General features: G+C 38.0%; 1 protein-coding gene across 1 annotated transcript; it reads right to left on the bottom strand.

Annotated features, from left to right (window-relative positions):
* Window positions 1-19,479: 19,479 nt before the first annotated feature.
* On the bottom strand, window positions 19,480-20,580 carry LOC131659236 (uncharacterized). The gene has a single exon (XM_058928450.1). The coding sequence runs from the start codon at window positions 20,578-20,580 to the stop codon at window positions 19,480-19,482; it is 1,101 nt and encodes a 366-aa protein (XP_058784433.1).
* Window positions 20,581-20,894: the final 314 nt, after the last annotated feature.

The following is a 20,894-nucleotide window of genomic DNA, read 5'->3' as shown; positions in this document are numbered from 1 at the left end:
CATGTCTTCAACAATATCAATTGTTTCAAGTAAACCAAAACCAACATTCAAAACAACATTCATAACAATATTCATAACAATATTACATATAACTAAACCTATTATATAGAACTAAACCAAAAACAGCCTCAGCAATTACATTTCCCTAACAAGTAAATATTGATCAACATTGACACTACAAGTAACATTAGCTTCAATTTTCCAGAAAAAGCCTCAGCCTTCATCTTCATGTTCAACTTCTTATTCTTCTTCAGTGAGGATTCATAGAGTTCCTTCAACATTGCTTGCATTTCTTTCAGTTTGTTCACATCGTCATGAATCTCTTCTTCTTTACCCAGGTCTTCATCCCAGATGAACAAATTGCAGGTTTCTTCTTCACTTTGCCATAGAGGGCATCTCCAGAAAAGCTTCCCTTTGTTAAATCCTTGCTTGCAACGGTACGAAATCAAACGAAGGTTGCAAGCACACTTTCTCCATTGAACGAAATTCCTTCCTGTTGTGTCCTGGGATGAGGCCGCCTTGCTACGTCTGGTTGAAGAAGCCATGAACTGAAAGAGAAGAAGAAGAAGACTTGGGGATAGAAGACGAACACGGGGAGAGCAGAATAGATTGGGAAGAAATAAGTTTGGGGACAAAATTAGGGTTAATATTTTATGTACAAAAAAATTAAATAATAAATAATTAAGTACGTGGCAGCAACACTAAGCATTATGTGGACAACAAAATTAACTTAAGCACTGCCACGTCTGCAGCCGTTTGCGTTTTTTAACGGGAAGGACCAATTTTATGGACGGAAAAGTTTACAGGGACCATTGTTTGAAGGAAATATTTACAGGGACTAAAAACGAAAACCAAGATATTTATGAGGACGTCAAACATATTTAACCCATAATATTATTATCCTTAATATTATTTTCCAATTAATCCAATTAAATCCGACTTTATCTCAAATAAGTAAAATCCAATAATAATATTATTTCTAATATTATTTCTCTACATATTCCACTTTAATAATTCTTCGATTAACCGAATAAATTCTAACTTCACTTAATAATTTGAACACGTTTCTCAATAACACCGACGATCCAATTAATTATCAAACTTCGTCCAAATTAAGTAAATAAATCCTTATTTAATTTATTTGCCAAATAATAAAATTCAGGCTGTTACATATAACAAGGTGATTGTTAGTTTTTACATTTCAATTTTTTTTTCTTAAACATATTTCGAAGCCAAATAAACCAACAAATATGAACCAAATTATCATAAAAGACAACTTTTTGACTATGTCCTAGGATCAATCTAGTCGATCCTGCGAGTAACCAAAGTATATTTTATAGTTTGGAAGACTAGCGGTTGTGTAATATGGTGAACTGACTTTTTATCGAAATGTCGCGGATAGCAAGAGTCGCCACCGACTTTTATTTTATCCAATTGGAAAGGCTAAAAGAACAGGAAAGACCTTTTGAAAGATTTTGAGTTCGGGGGGTAGGTTATACAAAGGGAAGGTTTAAAGCACCCTTTGTATCCATGGTTATCCATGGGCTCTTAATTGCTTAGCTCACTTTGTTTACAAAATGTTTGAATTGTTTGAAAAGTAGTGTGTGAATAGAAATTTGAATAAGAACTTTAGCTTGTAAATAAGCGTAGTCTTTTTGAAAAGTATTTGAAAATTAGTAGGAAAAAGAGTTTGAATTTGAATTTGAAAAAGAGCAAGCAATTAAAAATCAATTACCCTAAGTTTTAAAAAATTTGTTCTTTTAGTCTTTCGGGCGAAAGGGTCTATCCATACCATAAGAGGGCAGGAAGTCTTTCAATTGGATGTGATCGGGTCATCGAGTGGATCGTTCGCCATAAGACTGTCCCTACCATAAATAGGGCAGGTAGTCTAAGGGAAGGATATAATAGTCATTTTATCTTTTTAGGCATCATGCGAGGATACCTTAGCAATTGGGACCATCATTCTTATAAGGCAGCTTCGAGGGAGTTTCAATAACTTTAAGGCAACATTGCTTTAGGTATCCTCGGAATCGAGGGACTTGGCTATTTAGTATTCTTAGAGGCAACAAGGCAGCAAGCGATAAGGCAACAATAAGGCAACAAGAGGGATTACCCTAAAGGTGTGTGGGTGCTCAATCACGTGGTTAACTTCGATGATATTTATCTTATAATTAGTGATCTAAGTAATTTATCAGGCTTGCACTTCCTAGGATTACTAACCACAGCAGAAAAGTAAAGCAGTTTAAATGTCCTACGCTATTACAATAAACACCTGCGAGGATGGGGGAAAAATAAAACCTAACCTATTACAATAAAACCCTTATAGGGTAACATAAAAATAAAGGCAGAAAATAATTAATCTACACATCTTCAGCCTTGATCTTCCTCGAACCTTCGATTGACTCTGATCATCTGTGAATTAAACGGACAATAATAGGCGTGAGTGTATTACAAATTCATTAGTGGTTGAAGCAAACCCTAATTTAATCCATAAGGCAAAAATAAAAGATAAAATGATGTTAAATCAAATTAAATAAAAATTTTTAAAGACTTAGCTTTTTCAATCTGGTATGGCGCATGGCTGAAAGATTTTTGATTAATCCTAAAAATTTGGCACAAAGAAGAGAAATGTTAGTGCATGAGTGATCTAATGACTATAATGTAACAGATCAAAAATTAAAATGGTAATAATTTAGGCAAATAAAAGGCAAGGCAAAAAACCCTGAAAGATACAAAAGTTAACCAGGGTTAATGGGCAACACCTACCAGTAAACCTAAGGCTATTTGAGTTTATAAATGTATCGAGGTTAACAAAACTAAAAAATTAATTGTTTAAAAGTATGTAAAAAATAATAATTTTTATTTATTTTAAAAAAATAAAATAATTATTATTAAAAAAAATCGAGTCTTCGATTAAAAATAAATAATCATAATTTTACTATAAAAACTAATTTAAAATATAACTACTTATTTATAATAGAAAAGGAAAATAATAAAAAAAATAGAAGTATTTATGCAATTAAAAATAAAAAGAACATTAAAAAAACTTAGCTTTGCTTCTGTATGGTGAGCCTGGAGGTCCATATGATGAGTCCTCAATCCAGGAGCATTGGATCAAGTTGCTGGAGACATCAGAGGGCTGGAACATTAGGGTGCACCATGGATTGGCGTGGCTGTGCGTGCACTTGATCCATGTTTAGCTACGTTTGAAAAATTAGATGATCGTCCCTGGGGATCGATCCCACGCTGCCTGGTCACATGCATAATTCACCTGCCAACTGAGCTGGATACATTAGTCAAAAATCATATGCGTTTAATAAATTAAATATGGAAAAACGCAATAATTGCAAAAATCAAGGTGGGACCCCATGTGTATCACGCGCTGCCAATCAAAGAGAGAGAGAGAGAATAAACTATCGTTGACTGGCGAATGGCATGTAGACACGCAGATGGTCAAGGAGTCAGCGTCCATATCATCGTCTTCTTCCTTCTGACCTGCGCAATTAATTACCGTTTTTGGTGCGAAATTTCCTGTGGATTTTTCCGCAGGTATGTTGTCTTCTTGACTGCGACTTGGGATCCACCATAACCCACGTTGACACCTCCTAAATCTCGCCCAGATCCACTAGTTGGAGCTTTTTAGATTCAACGGTGGTGTTATTCTCTCCTGAAAACCTCTGCAACTGCAAGAACGAAGGGCATCCTTGCTTATGCCCTAACAATGGTGGAGGTCGTTCTAAGCCTTAAAGCTCATGAACGATGATCGAAACCTGTTCTTAGTCATCATACAAACCCAGTGCAAGCATTAGAATCAATTGAAACAACACACATACGAGGATATAAGAATGTGAATAAAACCGTGTATGTATGCATGTATAAGTCACAATTTAGGGTGATTCAGCCATGGATTTTCATCCAATCTTACCACGCCATACCTGTAAATGAGATTTGGATGGATGAGAGGGCTTGAATTGGCTTTGGGAGTGGAAACCGTGTTTTGCAATTTTGGACAAAAACCTAAGAATTATGGTTTGTTCTTTAGGTAGCTTTAGGGTTTGCCAAAACTTGTGAATGAAGTCTGATGGTGAAGTATATATAGATGTGAGGTTGCTTAAAAAAAAAGCACACCAAGATATCTTGTATTGATCACAAAATATTTGATTGTATTTTCTAAATCAAAACTTCCAAAATTTGATCTTTCTTGCACCTCAAGCAATGTGAACGAAATTGGCTAGTTGGAAGAATATATTTGATTGATTTCTTGACTTAAAATCAGAGCAAATAAGATCTTTTATTAATTTTACTATTTTATATAATTAATTTATGATTTAAAGTGATTAAAAACCATAAAATCATTAATAAAACAATAAAAATAAAAAGGCTCTTGTTTTGGGGCGTGCATGGGCTTAGAATAATGGTAGGATAAAAAGAATGTAAGCCCATTTGGGAATATTTGGAGTTTTGGGCTTTTTCTCTTCATGCATGCCCTTGAAAATAGGTGAACTTGTGCACCTTGCCATTTCCTCATATCTCAATTTTTTTCAAGTTCTTGGACTTTTTAGAAGCCTTGAGAAGTCCTCTAACCAATTTCTTTGGTCCCATGTCAAAATAATTTTCCATGCTCCTTGTGTGCTCTTTTGAAAAAGACGACTTCTGGTTGACTTTTGAAAAGGACCTGTAATGTTTTGATCCATAATTCTCATATGAAGCATTTTGAGATTTGGCATGTGAGAGACAAAGTTTTAGAGAATTCAATTTCCTTCAAGTTGAGCTTTGGATGGAAAATTTCTGATGTTCCATGTGGGAGTTATGACTGGTCAAAGTTCAGTTGACTTTCTCCTATGAAAACCCTAATTTAGAAACTCTTGAATTTATTGATTTCTAATCTTTTCTTGATGAACCATGATAAATTCTTGATCAAATGGTCATTCTTGATCAGGATGAGTCGCGCGTTAGACTAAATCCAATTGCATCCGTAGGTGTCTGGAAGGCCGTGCGTTAGGCTGAAGGATGGGTCATGTGTTAGACCGGATCCACTGTGTTGATAGTTGTTAGAATATATCGTACGTTAGGTTGCGTTCTAGGATGAGTCGTACGTTAGACTGAATCCTTTGTATTGAGAAGTGTTTGTTGGAGATTAGTCGTGTCATCACCGTTTGTAGTAACTGAATTAGACTTTGGAAAAGTTGATCGTGTCTACACCGTTCGTGATGATAGAATTAGATCTTTGAATGTCGATCGTGTCAGCACCGTTTGTAGTAACTGAATTAGATCTTTTTTTCGTGTCAGTACCATTCGTAATAACTGAATTAGACTTGGAGGATGATTGTGTCCACACCGTTCATGATGATGGACTCAGCTCTTGGAAGGTTGACCGTGTCAGTACCGTACGTAGTAACTGAATTAGATCTCGGAAAGATGATCGTGTCTAAACCGTTCGTGATGATAGAATTAGATCTCTTCTCGTGTCAGCACCGTTCGTGGTAACTGAATTAGACTTAGGAAATAATTGATCGTGTCCACACCGTTCGTGATAATGGAATTAGATCTCTTGTCGTGTCAGCACCGTTCGTAGTAATGGAATTAGACTTTGGAAAAGTTGATCGTGTACACACCATTCGTGATGATGGAATTAGATCCTTGAGAGTTGACCGTGTCAGTACCGTTCGTAGTAACTGAATTAGATCAGAGATGTCATTTATCTGCTTGTACTTGTATCCTGAAAAAGGTAAAGTTAGTCTTTATGTAATATCATGATGCATGTATTATGCGACGAGTTTCTCAAAATAAATGAGAAACTTGCATGTTATGTATGAATTTATTATGAGGTAATGTATGCAATATGTTTATGATGTCAGAATATGATTTATCCTGTCTTGATTGAGAAAATAGATCTCTCTGTCATTGTGATTTTGTTGTCTGATCTTGTTTTGAAGATGCTCAGTTGGGGATTTATGATTCCTGCTTGGGGATGCGAGCCTTTTGAATGATTGATCTTGATGTACCCTGACCGGGGATAAGAGAGATGAATAACCCTGTTTGGAGAAGAGGAAAGTGTCGGGGGCACCGGCGGTGTCGAATTTGTAAACTCTGTTGGGGAACTAGAACATTTGAAGATATCTTCTTTATGATTACTTTGTGGGGATATGTTCCCGTGAAACCGGCTTTGTTGGAAGGCATGAATGCTTTGAATATTTCCCCCAGGGATTTATAGCTCTTGCTATTCCTGGACTTATATTGATAAGGACACACCACTGAGTATTGATCAAGATGTTAAACTGGACTTGCATAGATTTGCCCCTGCTAGTAGGGACTTTGGAAAGATTCGCCTCGCGAGGACTTTATGAGATGTGTACCATGGGCGTCATGCCCCTAGTAATCATAGGCCCAAGACAATGCCCCATGTTGATTGGGGAGTAGCTTCATATCTGCTTGGATGCATGCCCCTGATTGTTTTGGCATCCTTGAGAGATTCTCAGAATCTTGACTTGATTGCCCCAGATTGATTGGGAAATAGTTTGAAACCCACTTGGGATGTATGCCTTTGATTATTCGGCTTTTGAGAGATTCTTGGAATCTTGACCTGATTGCCACCAGATTGATTGGACAAAACACGTCGTGCCCCTTGTATACGTAGGAGACATTGCTTCTGGAATGATCTTGTCTGTCGGGATAACTGTTAGTCATTAGTTGTACCCTGTGCAGGTTCTTCCTGTTGCTAACATTTGAAATTATGTAGCAGAATATGTTTAATAATGTATTCATGAGATGCAATGCATACGTTTGTCCTGAGTTTGTTGAAAAACATATAAACTGGAGATGTAAAAGTGTGATGTTTATAAAACGTGATGTTTGCAAAAGACGAAATATCAACTCAGCATTTATGGAAAACCTTAAGGAGTCAGGATACCTTTTTGGTGACAGTATGTTTTCGAACTAACCATGCTTCAGTTAGGACTTTCAAGGGTTGTAACGTGGCTTGGTTCATGGTTTAAGAAACAAAGGATAACGGCTCAAAGTTTATTTGTACCCATCCCAATCTTCGCGATGTCCTTCGATCCTATGCTCAGTTAACTTTGCGTTTCAGCTTTAGCAAAGCTTGAAGTATTAACATTGATATTTGATGGTGGTTGAAGCACCAGAAGTTTATTCGGACAGTAAGTCATCCCTATTTGTAATTCTTTTTGCTTTGGTCGAGGATTTGTAGTGACCTATTTTTATTTTTTTTTGTTATCCCTACTTTTTCCTGAACTGCTTATTTTGTGATTACAGTCAGCGGGATGTTCCGACTTTTCGATAAGTCTCCTTCATAGGTTTTGACTTAACAACTTTTTCTTTTTGGTGGATATTGACTGCATGACTTCTTGGTTGCAGGAACTCATCATTATTTGTGTAAACAGCAGCTAGTATAATTAAGTTAACTAAGTAACTACCCTGCCCCAGGTTATGATTAAACGGTTTCAATTTGCACGTGAAAGAAAACTCCTACTTCTTAGGCTCAAAGGGGTTGACGAGGGATTAACATCCTTATATCTCCACTGTTTAGGAATTGAAGCAATGCCTGTACATCGTCAGCATAGTAAGTTCAAAAGCATTACTGTATGAGGTTGCGGCATCGTCTTCGTCATCCTCCCTCAAAAGGCTTACAGCTTTAGCACGAGTTGAGTATCATAAAATAGATGCAAAGTAAAGACGCAATTTAAAATGAGTGATAGCGAAGTAAATTATTCAAGACAAACATATGCAATGCACTGATGATGATTATTAAAACATATAATGTCTATCATAAGTCAACTGTTTAAACATACAGAAAAGAAACTTGCAAATGAAAGTAGATCTAATGATCCAAAAGTTCGTCCGTCTAGACATCAATTAGTCTTGTCATGACTAGGCATAGGAGCGGTGATCACCACAAGAGTTTCGGGAGGGTTGAATTTGATTTCCCCGTTATCGAATAGATCTTGAATCTTATTCCTCAATGTCCAGCAATTGTTTTTGTAATGTCCAGGAATGTTGGAATGGTACGCACCAAGCATTGAGTTTATAGCCAGAGGTGTTAGAATTCTTAGGAGCATCAATCTGATCTTCAACAGATGTTGTAATGTTTGAGCCGACGACATATTGATTTTGGTGAATTGACTCTTAGGTGCATCTGGCTTGCGTCGTTGTTGTGGAACTGGTGTAGAGATTCAGAGTATCCAGGGTTCGAGCTTCCGGAATGTATATGTGATTGGAATGTTTCAGAATGTCCGGGGTTCGAGCTTCCTATATGTATATCTGATTGGGATGTTTCAGAAGTTTGGGGGTCAAGCTTCCAGAATGTTCATCTGATTGGAACTTTTATAATGTCCAAGGTTCGAGCTTCCGGAATGTATATCTGATTGGAATGTTTCAGATGTCTGGGGGTCAAGCTTCCAGAATGTTCATCTGATTGGAACTTTCAGAATGTTCGGGGTTCGAGCTTCCGGAATGTATATCTGATTGGAATGTTTCAGAAGTCTGGGGGTCAAGCTTCCATAATGTTCATCTGATTGGAACTTTTAGAATGTCCAGGGTTCGAGCTTCCGGAATGTATATCTGATTGGAGTGTTTCAGAAGTCTGGGGATCAAGCTTCCAGAATGTTCATCTGATTGGGATTGATTTGTTGATGGTATTTGTCTGACCAGTAGGTCTACCTGAAAGGAAAAGTTAGTTTTATGTGATGTTATGAATGCAAATGTAATCTTTTCAAGGATCTTTAGGAATTTAGTTAGCAACATTAGAAAATGATTTGGTCGCCTCTTTGTTCGAAGAACTCTGATTCTTGGATGTTCTTCCATGGGAATCAAGCTCACCATATCCAGTGGGTCATAGCCTCTGATTCGGGATACTTCCGAATTTGAAGGTATATGGCTAGAGGAAAATAAATCCTCTTGCCCCTTGATAGGTACTGAGTCTCTAAATTGGAAGGTATGTGGCCAGAGGAAAATAAATCCTCTTGCCCCTTGATTAGGAATTCGGTCCTTGATAAGAGTACCTGTAATTGTGCGCCCTAAATCCCTAAGATCCTTGAAAGGGTTAGTTAAATCATGTTATGCTTATGATGTCATGATGTCATGAATGTTCATGCGAATGTAGTTCATTAGGCCCAGCGTGAGATAGTAAGGGAAAATAAGTCATTTAACAAAACCTGCAAGGAAAAAAAGGTTAGTAGCAAACACAAACAAGTCACACAAGTGCCATTAGGTTTAGAGGCTTGCATGAAGTTCGTAGGTAAGTACCCTCCCCACTGAAGTTAAGTTAGTTCATCCTTTCCTATATAAAGATCGGGTTCTAGGGAGCTCATATCATTGACCTTTCTCGAAGGCGCTTATCTCAGTTCGGCAATCGAATCACCAACCGAGAAGGTCCTGAAAGTCCAGTCCATATGAGTGTAGCATTGAGTATCAACCAACTTCAGTCAGAACCAAAGCCATCCACCTCGCTACTTTCTAATAGGCAAAAGTCAAGTTCAACTAGGGTTCTAAAGGCAAATTAGTGCTTAATGACACCACGCAGCAGCCAAGTGTTTCGTCAAGTCGGATCCCAAGGAACACCAGGACAAACCAATGTGTCACACTAACGATGGCCACCATATCAACCACGTTAGTATACGCTGTGCAGTCTCCTTGGTCTCATGCCATTTACCTAAGGTTCTCAGATCCGGGTTAGGATCTTTCACACAAGTAAATACCCAAAACAACCTTTGAAATATAAAGCAGACAAATCAAACAATTTTAAAGTGAATCCTAAACTTTAAGGTAACCCCTCTTTTTAATCGAAAGCATCCCCAGCAGAGTCGCCAGTTCTGTAATACGGTGAACTGACTTTTTATCGAAATGTCGCGGATAGCAAGAGTCGCCACCGACTTTTATTTTATCCAATTGGAAAGGCTAAAAGAACAGGAAAGACCTTTTGAAAGATTTTGAGTTCGGGGGGTAGGTTATACAAAGGGAAGGTTTAAAACACCCTTTGTATCCATGGTTATCCCTGGGCTCTTAATTGCTTAGCTCACTTTGTTTTCAAAATGTTTGAATTGTTTGAAAAGTAGTGTGTGAATAGAAATTTGAATAAGAACTTTAGCTTGTAAATAAGCGTAGTCTTTTTGAAAAGTATTTGAAAATTAGTAGGAAAAAGAGTTTGAATTTGAATTTGAAAAAGAGCAAGCAATTAAAAAGCAATTACCCTAAGTTTTAAAAAATTTGTTCTTTTAGTCTTTCGGGCTAAAGGGTCTATCCATACCATAAGAGGGCAGGAAATCTTTCAATTGGATGTGATCGGGTCATCGAGAGGATCGTTCGCCATAAGACTGTCCCTACCATAAAGAGGGCAGGTAGTCTAAGGGAAGGATATAATAGTCATTTTATCTTTTTAGGCATCATGCGAGGATACGTTAGCAATTGGGACCATCATTCTTATAAGGCAGCTTCGAGGGAGTTTCAATAACTTTAAGGCAACATTGCTTTAGGTATCCTCGGAATCGAGGGACTTGACTATTTAGTATTCCTAGAGGCAACAAGGCAGCAAGCGATAAGGAAACAATAAGGCAACAAGAGGGATTACCCTAACGGTTTGTGGGTGCTCAATCACGTGGTTAACTTCGATGGTATTTATCTTATAATTAGTGATCTAAGTTATTTATCAGCCTTGCACTCCCTAGGATTACTAACCACAGCAGAAAAGTAAAGCAGTTTAAATGTCCGACGCTATTACAATAAACACCTACGAGGATGGGGGAAAAATAAAACCTAACCTATTACAATAAAACCCTTATAGGGTAACATAAAAATAAAGGCAGAAAATAATTAATCTACACATCTTCAGCCTTGATCTTCCTCGAACCTTCGATTGACTCTGATCATCTGAGAATTAAACGGACAATAATATGCGTGAGTGTATTACAAATTCATTAGCGGTTGAAGCAAACCCTAATTTAATCCATAAGGCAAAAATAAAAGATAAAATGATGTTAAATAAAATTAAATAAAATTTTTTAAAGACTTAGCTTTTTCAATCTGGTATGGCGCATGGCTGAAAGATTTTTGATTAACCCTGAAAATTTGGCACAAAGAAGAGAAATGTTAGTGCATGAGTGATCTAATGACTATAATGTAACAGATCAAAAATTAAAATGGTAATAATTTAGGCAAATAAAAGGCAAGGCAAAAGGCAAACCCTGAAAGATACAAAAGTTAACCAGGGTTAATGGGCAACACCTACCAGTAAACCTAAAGCTATTTGGGTTTATAAATGTATCGAGGTTAACAAAACTAAAAAATTAACTGTTTAAAAGTATGTAAAAATTTTTTTTTAATTCTTTTTAAAAAAATATTATTATTAAAAAAATCGAGTCTTCGATTAAAAATAAATAATCATAATTTTACTATAAAAACTAATTTAAAATATAACTACTTATTTATAATAAAAAGGAAAATAATAAAAAAATAGAAGTATTTATGCAATTAAAAATAAAAAGAACATTAAAAAAACTTAGCTTTGCTTCTATATGGTGAGCCTGGAGGTCCATATGATGAGTCCTCAATCCAGGAGCGTTGGATCTAGTTGCTGGAGACATTAGAGGGCTGGAACGTGAGGGTGCACCATGGATTGGCGTGGCTGTGCGGGCACTTGATCCATGTTTAGCTACGTTTGAAAAAATATATGATCGTCCCTGGGGATCGATCCCACGCTGCCTTGGTCACATGCATAATTCACCTGCCAACTGAGCTGGATACATTAGTCAAAAATCATATGCGTTTAATAAATTAAATATGGAAAAACGCACTAAATGCAAAAATCAAAGGTGGGACCCCCTGTGTATCACGCGCTGCCAATTAAAGAGAGAGAGAGAATAAACTATCGTTGACTGGAGAATAGCATGTAGACACGCCGATGGTCAAGGAGTCAGCGTCCACATCATCGTCTTCTTCCTTCTGACCTGCTTAATTACTTACCATTTTTGGTGCGAAATTTCCTGCGGATTTTTCTGTAGGTATGTTGTCTTCTTGGCTGCGACTTGGGATCCACCATAACCCACGTTGACACCTCCTAAATCTCGCCCAGATCCACTAGTTGGAGCTTTTTGGATTCAATGGTGGTTTTATTCTCTCCTGAAAACCTCTGCAACTGCAAGAACGAAGGGCATCCTTGCTTATGCCCTAACAATAGTGGAGGTCATTCTAAGCCTTAAAGCTCATTAACGATGATCGAAACCTGTTCTTAGTCATCATACAAACTCAGTGCAAGCATTAGAATCGATTGAGACAACACACATACAAGGATATAAGAATGTGAATAAAACCGTGTATGTATGCATGTATAAGTCACGATTTAGGGTGATTCAGCCATGGATTTTCATCCAATCTTACCACGCCATACCTGTAAATGAGATTTGGATGGAAGAGAGGGCTTGAATTGGCTTTGGGAGTGGAAACCGTATTTTGTAATTTTGGACAAAAACCTAAGAATTAGGGTTTGTTCTTTAGGTAGCTTTAGGGTTTGCCAAAACTTGTGAATGAAGTCTGATGGTGAAGTATATATAGATGTGAGGTTGCTTAAAAAAAAAGCACACCAAGATATCTTGTATTGATCACAAAATATTTGATTGTATTTTCTAAATCAAAACTTCCAAAATTTGATCTTTCTTGCACCTCAAGCCATGTGAACGAAATTGGCTAATTGGAAGAATATATTTAATTGATTTCTTGACTTAAAATCAGAGCAAATAAGATCTTTTATTAATTTTACTATTTTATATAATTAATTTATGATTTAAAGTGATTAAAAATCATAAAATCATTAATAAAACAATAAAAATAAAAAAGCTCTTGTTTCGGGGCGTGCATGGGCTTAGAATAATGGTAGGATAAAAAGAATGTAAGCCCATTTGGAAATATTTGGAGTTTTGGGCTTTTTCTCTTCATGCATGCCCTTTAAAATAGGTGAACTTGTGCACCTTGCCATTTCCTCATATCTCAACATTTTTTCAAGTTCTCGGACTTTTTAGAAGCCTTGAGGAGTCCTCTAACCAATTTCTTTGGTCCTATGTCAAAATAATTTTCCATGCTCCTTGTGTGCTCGCTCTTTTGAAAAAGACGACTTCTGGTTGACTTTTGAAAAGGACCTGTAATGTTTTGATCCATATTTCTCAAATGAAGCATTTTGAGATTTGGCATGTGAGAGACAAAGTTTTAGAGAATTCAATTTCCTTCAAGTTGAGATTTGAATGGAAAATTTCTGATGTTCCATGTGGGAGTTATGACTGGTCAAAGTTCAGTTGACTTTCTCCTATGAAAACCCTAATTTAGAAACTCTTGAATTTATTGATTTCTAATCTTTCCTTGATGAACCATGATCAATTCTTGATTAAATGGTGAATCTAGCATTAAAATGTTGATGTTGACCAAAAATCAGGAATTTTGACTGTACTTTGACCATAGTTGACTTTTAGGTCAAATGGGTCGACTGTTGATCGTTTGAGCAGTTGATTGATCAATCTTGTGAATCAAAGCTTGCAATTTGGCATGAGGGTCCTTTGAGTGAGAGACCATGAAGTCCACTTGAGGTATCAGAAGTTGATTTTACTTTAAGAAATACAAAACCCTAGTTTAGAGGTTGTTGTTTAGGAGAGAGACTGTCTGCTTCCTTCTTGTATATCTTTGAGCATTTAAAAGTCAGATAGACTGAAATATGAGTAAATATGATGGGCAAATTTTGGGGTATGACAGGTTGTTTACCGGAAATCACCGTAAACAAATTGGCACGCCCAATGAGACAGTGTCAAAATAGATTGTCATTAATTTGTTGTTTTATTTTGTCTAGAATATATCAAGACCTTGTATGAACCTTAGGAACGGTAAATTAACCAACAGTGCGCCACCGATAAACGAAAGTACTACAAATGTTTCGACTTCTACGTCACAAGAACAAGAAATACCTGTTTCAGGAGGGTCTGCGGCTATAGTTAGCTCCCAAGCCATGCCCGAAAACACATCAGGGCTAACAGGAACCATGCCTCATGTGACAGGCACAAATGAGATACCCCATTTCTCGACAAGTCAGGTACATTCCCCAAGGCCATCTTCAATTGCATTCGAGGGTTGGAGGCCTGGAAATCCTTATGGAATGCCGCATTCATATATGGCAGGATTACAGGGGGCAGGACCTACATATACTGCGCCTAATGCCACGACATTTTCGCCTAATATGGGTTCGATAGGCCTAAGCGCACAAAATTCAGGCCCATCAAGCCAAATGCCTTTCTTAACTACCAACAGTCAATCAGCATTTAGGCAGGAAATGGACGCAAGTAACCACGATATGCTAGGTGCTCTTGCTAAAGAAATAGGGTCACTCTTTACCCCATTAGTAGCAAACATGACTAGGACTAACCAGGACAATGTAGAAACCTTCCAAAAAATATAATCACAAATAAGTCGAATGGCAGATTTTGTGGGAGTCCCACAAACTAGGCGAAGAAATAACCAACCCCCTTATCGAGAGGGAGACCCGGTCTTGGAACGTGGTCAAGATGTAATTCCTCCGTCTAAGCCAACACCCGTTGATATAGTTCCTCCACCTAGGCCACCACCCGTTGAAAGAAACCAAGTGGTAGATCTAGAGAATCTGAATCGAAGGACCAACATTGGCCAATAAGAGACTATCGAAGAAAGACCCAGATTAAGGGTAGTTGGTAGGAACGAACATTCAGACGAAGTAGTCCACAGGGTTAGGAGAGAAAATATGGCAACAGAAAATAACCTAACTGCCATGATAGAAAGAATTATGGCCAATAATGGCCTTAATACCGGACTCCGACGTCCAAACTACACATCCCCCGTAGCAGAATATATTATGCAAACGGAATTACCAAGAGGTACCAAGGTACCTAAGTTCACAAAGTTTTCAGGGGACACTAGTGAATCGACTGTAGAACACATAGCCCGATATTTGACAGAGGCTGGTGATTTAGCAGGCAATGAGGATTTGAGAATTAAATATTTCCCTAGTTCGCTAACCAAAAATGCTTTTACTTGGTTTACTACCTTACCCCCAAATTCCATAGATGCATGGGCACATTTGGAGAGATTGTTCCATGAACAATTCTATATGGGCCAAACCAAGATAAGTTTGAAAGAGTTAGCTAGCATCAAGATAAAATTCACAGAACCCATAGATGATTATTTAAACAGGTCCCGTTTGTTAAAGTCAAGATGCTTCACAGTTGTCCCAGAACATGAATTAGTCGAAATGGCTGCATGCGGTCTAGACTATTCAATTAGAAAGAAGTTAGACACTCGATACCTAAGGGATATGGCCCAATTGGCAGACAGAGTTCGACAAGTCAAACGACTAAAAGCCGAAAAATCCAGGGCAAATAAAAATTACAAAAAAGAGAGGGTAGCGTATATTGAGGCTGAAGATGCTGAAGGTGAACCCTTTGAAGATTCATATAGCGTCGAAGAGGTCGAAATAGACCTAGCTAAATTAAAAGAAGCACCAGCTTACTCTTGCAAATTGCTCTCTCCTTCGAATGGAAAAAATCCAGTCGAGAATGATAAAAGCGATGGATTTCCAAAGAAAACTTACACTTTTGACGTCACTAAATGTGACGAAATTTTTGATTTACTAGTAAATGATGGCCAGATGATAGTGCCTCCTAATTCCAAAGTTCCTCCATTAAAACAACGGAAGAAACGAGGCTTTTGTAAATATCATGGTTTTTTAGGCCATAAAACCTCACAATTCTTTCTTTTCAAGGATCTAATTCAGAATGCTATCAAGGATGGACGTTTGAAATTCGTTGATGAGGCAAAGAATCACATGAAGGTTGACGCAGACCCCCTGAATGTTGCTGACACTAATTATGCTGAACCAGTTGATGTCAACATGGTAAATGTGTCTGAAACTGATATTGCTAAATGGGAGGTAATTTCATCTGGAAAGCAGGCTACTGAGAGCCTAAATGACAATGCAGCCTTCAATACTGACGTTGAAGAATCTATCGAGACCGAAATTACTGAAGATTTGAAGGAGAAAACTAGCGAGGCCACTGAAGACCTTAGGGCGAAACTCCAACAGATAAAGATCTCTGAAGCTTCCCCAGCAGGTGTCAACATGGTGAATGTTAGACTGCCTTTATCTAAAGTAGAGGAGCTAGAGAAATGTTTGTTGAGGGAAAGAGGAAACTATGGAAATCCTCAGAAAGTTGAGAGTTTGAAAGATTATCTCTGGAAGTGTCACGAGAAAAATGCTGGACGGATGCTAATGTGTCCAAGATGCTCGATCATGCTGAATCGAAGGGTCCAAGATAACTATGAAAGGGCCCAACGAGAAAGGATGGAACATCCCTGGAGAGGAGGAAACCTATTGTTGAAGGTTTATCCAAGGCCAGAAGAAAGCTTGTTAGGTTTCCTAGTTAGGTGTCACAAGGAGAAGACAGAGATTGTTATGTGTCCCAGATGTGGGGCAGTCTATGATAACCTTATGGCACAATCATTCGAAAGAACGCTATTCACCACTAGTATGGAGTCTCAGGGACTCCGTCCCAACATGTATGTGTTCGACAATCGAACATCATAAAAAAGGTTTGATAGTCCTCATCCTAAAGCTCGAAGGGTGACATTCAAGCTTCCGGCAGACATACCCATGGATAGATGGACGCAAGCTGGTGCAAGAAACAAGTGGCGAAGTTGGGACCAAGAGGGGAAGAACTACAATGGCTTATAGAAAGCAATTCCAGACCTCAAATCAAGAGATGTACAGGTTGGAGAACTACAAAGGTAAAAATCCTATGTCCAGATCCCAATGGAGAAGACACTAGAGGATGAAGAAAGCCCAGAAAGAATACAAGGCAAAGGAGGTTGGAGAGTCTAGCAGTACCAAAATCTCAATGCAGGGGGCACGATCAAGCAAACCTCCGTTAGAACGCAAGCTATTCAGTTCTGAGAATGAGAAAGAAGAGGAAAAGATGCACTCCAGTCCTTGGAAGGAGGATGATAGAATGACAAATGACTTCGACTCAAACGGAGTGTCATCTATAAATTTCAATTGCAATGTTGGGTCAGTGCTCCCTCACGAGTTTAACCAGGAAACAGAAGCTGAAGATTATGAGGAAGCTGATGCAGAAGGAATCAGAAGCTGAACATGTGTTAGACTATTTAGTATATAGGGAGTAATCAGATTTGGATTGAAAGAATCCCATGTGAATAAGTGTTGTGGTCAGTTTGTTGTTCCACTGCGGGGTGGCTTGTTTCAGGCAATAGATTGATTTTTTGAGTCTGCACACCATATTAGGAGGGAGTTTCATTCCTGGGGGAGGTTTCATGTACACCTCTTCTTCAAGATCTCCATGAAGAAAAGCCGTATTTATATCTAATTGGTGGATGTGCCAGTTATGTGCAGCAGCTATGGACAACAAAATTCGTATGGTAGTCATTTTAATGACGGGGCTGAATGTTTCTAAGTAGTCGATTCCTTCGGTTTGTGTAAAGCCTTTTGCGACGAGACGAGCCTTGTGTCTAGCTATGGTACCATCGGGGGCAAATTTTAACTTGAAGATCCATTTTCTGCCAATAGCTTTCTTGTTAGGAGGGAGGGACGTAATGTCCCAAGTCTTGGTATTATGTAGGAATTGTAGTTATGTTTGTATGGCTTGCTGCCAAAGGGGGTTGGTGATGGCAGCTTTATATGATGTGGGCTCAGTGGTGGTGGAGATGTTTAGAGTGAAAAGCTTGTGATCACTAGATAATTTATCATAGGATAAATATGCAGCCAAAGGGTATTTAATAGGTGGTTTTGGAGAGGTAGGAGGTGAGTATTGTTTGCCTTGTAGGAGGGAGCAATGATAGTCCCTTAGATAGGCTTGTTGTTTGTGTTCTCTTGTTGTTTTTCTAGTAATTGATGGAAGAGGAGTGTGGCTGTTGGTGGTGGATGTTGGTTGAGTAGGATATAAGTTAGGTTGTGGGGTGGAGGTATGGGTGGGTGTTGAAGGAGTGGAGGCAGAAGTGTGTTTAGGTGAAGGTGGTTTGTGGGAATCAGTAGAGGGATTGTTAGGGATGTAGTAGGTGTATTTTGAGGATGGTAATAAAAAATGTCATCAATTAAAGGATGGTGCAGAAGTTGAGTGGATTGGTAGGGAGCGGGTAAAGGTGCTGTATAAGGGAAGATATGTTCATAAAATATGGTATCTCTTGAAATAAAAATTTGTCTTGTTTTGATGTTGTATAAGATGTAGCCTTTGGCACCTGGTTTAATGCCTAACAAGATGCATTTTTGAGACCTGGAGTCTTACTTGGTTCTATGAACTTGCAGGCTGCAAGCAAAAACTAAACATCCAAAAGTCTTGATAGCAGAATAGTTAGGTATATCATTGTGCAACACAAAAAAAGGGCATTTGTTGTCAAGTAATTTATAAGGTAAACAGTTTATAATATGAACAGCATAAGACAAAGCATAAGACTAAAAAATCTTAGGTAAATTAGATTGAAAAAGCAATGCACGAGTGACACCAAGTAAGTGTTGGTGTTTACGTTCAACTAAGCCATTTTGTTGTGGTGTGTAAACACAAGATGTTTGATGTTGTATACCTTGAGAGTTATAAAAATCTTTGAGCATAAATTCTGCTCCATTATCTGAGCGAATGGTTTTAATAGTTTTCTGAAATTGAGTACTTATGAAGTTGACAAATTTTTTGATTAAAACAGAAATTTCAGTTTTGTGTTTCATTAAGAAAATCCAGCAGTAACGACTGTGGTCGTCAACAATAGTGAGAAAATATTTGTGACCATTAAGAGAGGCCTGTGAGATTGGGCCCCATATATCCATGTGTATAAGATCAAAGCAATGTGAAGTGGAACTGTCACTATTACAGAAAGGTAAACGTTTTTGTTTTGCACTAAAACATGTATCACAGGGATTATGAGACTTGGAAAGATTGGATAAAGGAAAGCTTTTATTAATTTGTACAAGAGTTTCATAAGACGTGTGACCTAGTCTATTGTGCCATAGAGAGCAATTATGTATACTAGATGTAGTGAGTTCAGTGATGGAAAAAGATGGCGAGGTTAGAGTGTATAGACCATTATGAAGCTTAGCTGCACCAATCGTCATCAGGGTACGTGTGCCCTGTATGAGAGAGTGAGAACTAGTGAAAAGGCATATACATTTTAAAGAGTCACATAATTTTGAGATAGAAATGAGGTTTGTTGAAAAGGTAGGAATATATAAAACATCATGTAATTGAAAATGGTTGTTGAATATGATAGAGCCAGAATGTGTGGTTTGGATGGTAACTCCATTGGGGAGTCTAACAAGGATAGGAGATATTGGGTGAAGGCTTGTGAAAAAAGACTTGTTGTGGCACACATGGTTTGTGGCACCAGTAACCAGCAGCCATTCATAATTATTAACAGCAAAAGTATTATGAAGATAGGAGATACCTGGGTTGAGGCAGAGTTGGTCTAAAGATGCTGTATGTTGGGTGCAGAGTTTGCATTGCTATGCTGGAGTAGAGCAAGAAGAGCCTTTTGTTGTTTTGCAGTAAACCCAAGATTGGCAGAGCTATCTTCATAGTGGTTTGAGTTGCCTCCTTTAGAATCAGGTTCATCAGTGGTGGCAAGAGCTATGTTGGGCTTTTTGAGGTAAGGTGGGAAACCATGCTTTTTGAAACAAACTTCAATGGTGTGGCCAGGTTTGTTGCAATATGAGCAGATTTTGAGTCCTTTAGATTTTGGATTGTAGGTAGGTTTTGTATTAGAATCAGGGGAGCGACCTTTTGAGGAAGGGTTTTGTATGTGAGCAATGATTGTGTCATCTTTAACAGGGGTGGAGGTTTGTCTTTCTTGTTGGATTAACATAGAAAAGACATTGTTAACAATAGGGAGAGGACTAATGAGCATAATCTGGGATCGAACAGGGGCATACTGATCATTGAGGCCTTTTAGAAAACGTATGACATAGTCATTTTCCCTATACTTTTTGATGGTTGGTAACAATTCACAATGACAAACAGGATCATATTGGCAATTGGGAAGGGGGCGAAAATTATCAAATTCTTGCCACAATTTTTTCAAGGTTGTGAAGTATTGAGTAATAGATTGTTCACCTTGCTTTTGAGCATAGATCTCTTCTTGATGGTCGGAGATCCGAAATATGTCGCCTTGATGGTATCTTTCATGGAGTTCTTGCCAGATTTCGTTAGCTGAATCAATCCAAAGAACACTTTCTGAAATTTCTTTATCAATGGAGTTGGTGATCCATTCCATGACCATGTTGTTGCAGCGGTTCCAGAGAACACGATTAGGATCGGTGATATCAGGACGAGCTAAGGTTCCATCGATAAAACCTAACTTGTTCTTGGACATAAGGGCTAATTTTAAAGAACGAGACCATGAATGGAAATTGGTATTATTGAGAGGAGGAGTGACAATTGCTAATCCAAGGTTGTCACTTGGATGCATATAATATGGATCTAGCATATCTTGCTGAAAAGAACGGATATTGGGGTTGTTGGGTGGATTCATGTTGGTGCGTTTTGGAGAATGTTCGTCGGAATCGGTCATGAATGAGAAAAAAAAGGAGATTTGGCGAAGGTGAAGCTGAAAGAGGAAGAAGGAGAAAAGGTGAAAGGTGGTGGTGAACGAAGGTGATGAAGGATAAAGGGAAGAGGATGAAAAAAAATCAAAGTATCTTATCTGATACCATGTTAAAAGATACACATGGAGGCATGGAGAAGATGCGCGTGTTAAGCACAGAAAAACGAAACATTGAAATACTGAATATTATTATTATTATTGAATTAACTTTAATGGTACATGTGTGGCTTTTAATAGAGTAAATCTAGCCGTTACAAATAACAGAAAGATAGATAAAAAAG

The sequence above is a fragment of the Vicia villosa genome, linkage group LG3 (genome assembly GCF_029867415.1).
Source record: "Vicia villosa cultivar HV-30 ecotype Madison, WI linkage group LG3, Vvil1.0, whole genome shotgun sequence".
NCBI lineage: Eukaryota > Viridiplantae > Streptophyta > Magnoliopsida > Fabales > Fabaceae > Vicia > Vicia villosa.
This window is presented reverse-complemented; position numbering and strand designations above follow the sequence as displayed.